At 41.3% G+C, this 5576-nt stretch overlaps 1 protein-coding gene across 1 annotated transcript; it reads left to right on the top strand.

The window, feature by feature from the left end:
- Positions 1–2467: 2467 nt before the first annotated feature.
- On the top strand, positions 2468–5259 carry LOC134196217 (uncharacterized; the record flags this gene model as incomplete). Its single annotated transcript, XM_062665293.1, has 6 exons — positions 2468–2664; positions 3101–3540; positions 3587–3792; positions 3845–4116; positions 4179–4627; positions 4679–5259. Coding segments are annotated over exons 1-6 (2145 nt in total), but the record flags the coding sequence as incomplete, so codon positions are not given.
- Positions 5260–5576: the final 317 nt, after the last annotated feature.

Raw genomic sequence — 5576 nt, forward strand, 5'->3', positions numbered from 1 at the left:
GTCGATTCAGTTACAGGTGTTATTACTCCTTCTGTGGTGATCTTTGCCACTTCTTCCTTCACAGCTTCTCTCAATGCAACAGGTGCTTTGCGTGGTGGTTGTACCACAGGTTTGGCATCTGGCTTTAGTTTAATTGTGTATTCTCCGTCAAGGCATCTTAAACCTTGGAACACGTCCTTGTACTAACGTAGTACTGGGTCATTGAGAACGTTGCTGCTCGAGATCTGCTCTGCTACTACGTTTACTGTGTCACTATCAACAACCTTGATCAAACCTAGCTGCTGGCTTGATTTCAAGCTTAGTAACGGTGTTACATTTCCATTCACTATGTGGCAATGAACTCGAAACGTGTGACCATTTCATTGCAAGGTGATCCAGCTTGTTTCTTTGGGACAAAAGTGTGCGTTGTTGCGCATTACCAGGATAGTTGGTACCAACTGGTACATTACATGTACATTACCACCAACTGGTACATTACCAGTTGGTCTTCAACCATTCTTGGCCTTTTCTGTCTCCAGTGGTTCTATTATAGTCTTTGAATGACAGTACATTGCACAGTGCACCAATGTCGATCTGAAATGTGATGCCTTCATTCGTGCCAATAGCTCTAAACGTCCCAAATGCTTTGCGTGCGTACTGGCTGTGTTGATGACAGTTAATCGTGCATACTCTACTTCCTCTTGTTCTTTTAAATACTTGACCGGTTTCTTAGGTGTAGTAGTGAATGTTTGTTTCGCTCGGCAAACTCTTGCAAAATGTCTCAATTTGTAGCATTTGGGACACGTCCTATCTGCAGCTAGGCTCGAGAGTCAAGACTTTCACCCCCCCGCAGCGGGCGATTTTTTTTGGGACAAGGTTAGGGAACTTAGCCGCTGCAGCGAATGCGCTTTGGTGTACGAGGCTACCGTCGAGCCAATTGATTCTTGGTAGGGAATGGACATGTTACAACCGCGTTTTTGACATAAACGAACTGCTGTCTATTTGCTTATCTTTTATGCAGTAAAATGCACTATTTATTGAAAGGGGCCTTCAGTTGTGAGTGTCTTTCGCTGAACGGTGCTCTCTCGGCACAAATCGACTTCAAATATATTGGACGGCAGGTAATGTGATTTTTAATTACTATGTTTCGCGGTTAAATAAAAAAATTGAAGTTTTCTTGAAATATTTTTTGGGTGCACGCATCTGCTACGCATATTATTAATTAATTGGATTAGATTTTTGTCAATATTTACATTGTGGCGTTCACTGCATACATGAAATTGTGCACTATTTATTGCAAATTTATTATCTGTGTCCAATTTAAATAATATGCAATTAATTAATTACCAATACAATTAGAACAGTGCAAAGTACTCAGGCAATTTAATTCTATTTCACAACTACTCCTACAAAAATTTATTAACAGATAGACACTATACAATTAACATGACAGTACACAATATGTGTGTGTACACAATATTTATTAATTAAGCATTATCTAGTTGATATAAACACGTACATGAAATAATCTATAGACACTTCAATACTCATTACAAATCAGATCATTTAATGCAAACCACATAATAAGTACTAATGCATAGAATCATTGTAGATGGATGGCGTCGACATATTCATTACTCTGCTGGTTGTCACACAGCTACAGTATTATTGAGGTAATGTATCCGTAGATATAGCATTGGTTCTAATTAAATTAAGTTGATTAATTTAAGTTCAGTTACTTAATTAAGTTGATGGTATCAGTCATTGCGTTGTTGACACTTCCAGGTATACGTTGTATATGCCTATTGCCACCTGGTATTGTATTGCAAACTATATAGTTATTATGGCGTTGTTATATGGTTGGTGACGTGAATGACAGTTATATAATTAGTGTACTGTGTGTGTGTGTGTGTGTGTGTGTGTGTGTGTGTGTGTGTGTGTGTATTTGAACAGCAAATATATATATATATTAGTCATAATAAGAAATAATTGTATTATGGCTCTTTGTGAAGTGATGATATATATTGACATTAACTAACATAACTAACTGTACATATTTAACCCTTCTATTCCTGACTAGTTATTACGTCGCGCTACGTAGGTCATCACGTGGAGTGACGTCGGTAACGCGCGTACCTTGTCTCCACCTCCGGTCAGTACCCGGCTTTGCTATTCCGGTTTCCTGCAAAGGAGCCTTTGTCAATACTTTTAAATTATAGCCTAAACGATTCGCTATTAAATTATCTTTCAAATGAACCTACTTTGAGGAGTCTACGTTCTCGTAATCGCTAGATATCGCAGTTTGCACACCTCTGACGTCATGGTCTGTTTCCGGCCACGTGACTTCATCGTCGAATATCCACCTTCCTGAACGCTTGTAGCCAATCAAAATATTTTTCACTGTTAGACACACCTTTGAGGCGTGTCTACACATACGGGCAAATTTTTAACGGCGCATGCGGCTTGGTCATAATTTTCTTTCCACCGGATGTCGCAGCGCTCTTCTCAAGTTGGGGCTTCGCTGCCTGTTGCCCATTTGGCTAATATTTTTCAGCTGCAAACCACTGATGACGATGATGACGATGGTGGTAATGTGTCGATGACTTCGATATCGTCGTCCGACTGTGACTCGACGGACAACGAAGAAGTGCTACCCGTCGAGGAAGACAGCGATGACGCTACGCTGTAAGTCTAACGTTTTGATGTCTAATCATCTCGTTTTTTTTTGCGATACGTTGTTCAGTAACGTTTGTAGTACCTGTTTTGCAAGTTTGGGCGTTAGCCGTTGGGAAGAATTTGAGTTATGCGCTTAGCAACGCATGAGTGTTCGGTTGCTATGGCTGTGTACCCGTATGTTGTGGTAGACATCGGTATGTAAAACAGTTTGATGTCTATTCGTTTCGTTTTTTGCTATGCGCTGTTTAGTTTTTACGTTTCAGTAAATGTTTTCCAACTTTGGATGTTAGGAGTTGGCAAGAATTTGAGTTATGCCCATAGCAACGCACATAGCAACGGACTTGTTGTGTTGCGGTTGCTATGGCTGTGTACCTGTATTTTGTGATTACAGATGCAATATATTGCACTCATGCACACAGATTCTAATATCTTATATTTGTATTAGCCCCCCTTCACCTCACAATCATTCTCCTTCATCACCAGATCCACATTTATCACTACCTGCTACTTCTCTACCTGCCAATTCACCCCCTACTTCTCATTCAGCTCCTTCTTCTTCAGTCACTGCTGTTTCTGTGTCATCAACTCTTCCCCATCAGCAACCACCACCTCAACCTCGTCAGCAGCCAACTAGAAAACAACCAGCTCGTCGTCGAGCAACTCAACGTCGAGCAACTCAACGTCATTCACCAGCTTCCTCGTCTGAGTCATCTGACTCTGAGCCTGAGCCAGCTGCCCGTCTTGATCGCCGCACTGATGCACTGCCTGTCGAGCATTTGTGCCATGTTCCACCTGTGGATGATTACCAACGGCAATTACCACAATTTGCACCACGAAGGCCGGCAGGATTCTACCCTCCTCAACCGTATCCTACCACTGCTGTAGGTTTCTTCAAATTGTTCTTTACTGACAACATGCTGGAGATTATCAGAACGTATGTGTTTGATGTCTTTTCTCTGCATCTGTCTTCATGGTATAATATTGTGTAGAAACAGTAACATCAACGGTGAAGATAACTGCAAAAAAAGTTATAGAGGCAAGTCTGGAGGACGGCGAGGGGAGGGTAGTTTTCGACCAGTGACGGTTGTCGAGATGAACTCGCTGATTGGGCTCTTGATATACATGGGACTTGTCAAGGTATACTATAACAAAATATTTAGTGTATTTTTTTTGATTTTTGTATCTGTAGGTTCCTGAGCTCACAGATTACTGGCGCACAACTTTTCCCTTTTACGGGTTGTGGGCCAGAAAGTTCATGTCTCGCGACCGTTTTGACGCAATCCTATCGGTCCTACAGATGGAAAATCCTCGTACTGATAAGGACCGAGAGGCTGACCCATTGAGAAAAGTTCGTACAGTATACGACGAATTACGTAGAAATTGTCTTGAATATGGTCAGCCTCAAGCCCGTGTCTCACTTGACGAGCGCATGGTGAAAGCCAAAGGCCGTTTTGCTTTTAGGTATGTAAAGGTTTCCAAAATATAAGCTGAACAATTACTGAATATGATCTTGCTATTGTTAGGCAATACATCAAAAACAAACCCGTCAAGTGGGGTGTGAAGTTGTATTGTGTATGCGATTCTATTTCTGGCTACACATACAACTTCGATATTTACACGGGCAAGGAGCGTCAATCATCAGTGGCGGCGACAGCGGGAATAACAACATCACAAGCAGCAACAACAGCAGCTGCAACCACAACACCATCAGCTGGCTCAGCTCGAAAACGACGGAAGACAACACTTCAGTCAGCAGATGACACAAGTGTGATCCATCGTACAGTCATGCGTATGATGGATCCTCTCCTTGATCAGGGGTACACTGTGTACACTGATCAATTCTATACATCAGGACCCCTGTTCAAGGAGCTCTATGACCGGCGTACAATGGCCTGTGGTACAGTCCAGAAAAACAGGAAGGGTGTTCCTGCCGATTTTAAGAACATTCGTCTGTTCTCAAAATTGCCACGAGGTAACTATAGCATATGTGTTTATTAGCAAATACAATTACAGTTTTGTTTAGGTTCATTTCGTTATGAACGTGATGGTCCACTCTGTACCATTCAATGGGTGGACCGTAACGTGGTAACGCTTATGAGCACCCTTCATTCTGGACACCATCATGCTCTTTGCGAAAGATTCACCAAGGATCGTGCAAAGTATGATGGGCACCACAGGATCCGTATTCTCAGACCTGAGGCTATTTGCGACTACAACGCCCACATGGGAGGTGTAGATAAATCAGACCAAATGATTAAATATTATGAAGTATTGCATAAGAGCCTCAAGTACTGGAAGAAGATCTTTCTGCACATGATTGACTTAGCTATTCTCAACAGCTTCATCATGTTTACTGCCCTTCAAAAACAACATCCTCAAGATGAACGTCTCCAGAGGAAAGGGCAGTATGCGCAGAAAGACTTCAGGTGTGAGCTTATCCGAGGGTTGGCAGGAATTGACATTAGCGAACCATTGGCACAATTTTGTTTTTTGACAAAAAGGATGATACAAATTTCCCCACCGACACCACAACAACGGAGACGACAACAACAAGAAGAACAACAACAACAACAGCAAATACAGCAATTACTAATATTATCACAAGTACAACAACATAGAGTAGACACACAACAACAACAACTTATACAACAACAACAACAACAACAACAACAGATGCAACAAGAAAAAGAACAGATGAAACAACAAAAAGAACAGATGAAACAAGAAAAAGAACAGATGCAACAACAAAAAGAACAGCTGCAACAACAACTCACACATGCACAACAACAAATACAACAACAACAACAACAAATACAACAACGACAACAACAGCAACAACAAATGGAACAACAAATGCAACAACAACATTTACTGATACAACAACAGCAACAACAAATACAACAACAGCAACAACAACTACA

This window comes from Corticium candelabrum, chromosome 21 (assembly GCF_963422355.1).
Source record: "Corticium candelabrum chromosome 21, ooCorCand1.1, whole genome shotgun sequence".
In the NCBI taxonomy this organism is placed as follows: domain Eukaryota; kingdom Metazoa; phylum Porifera; class Homoscleromorpha; order Homosclerophorida; family Plakinidae; genus Corticium; species Corticium candelabrum.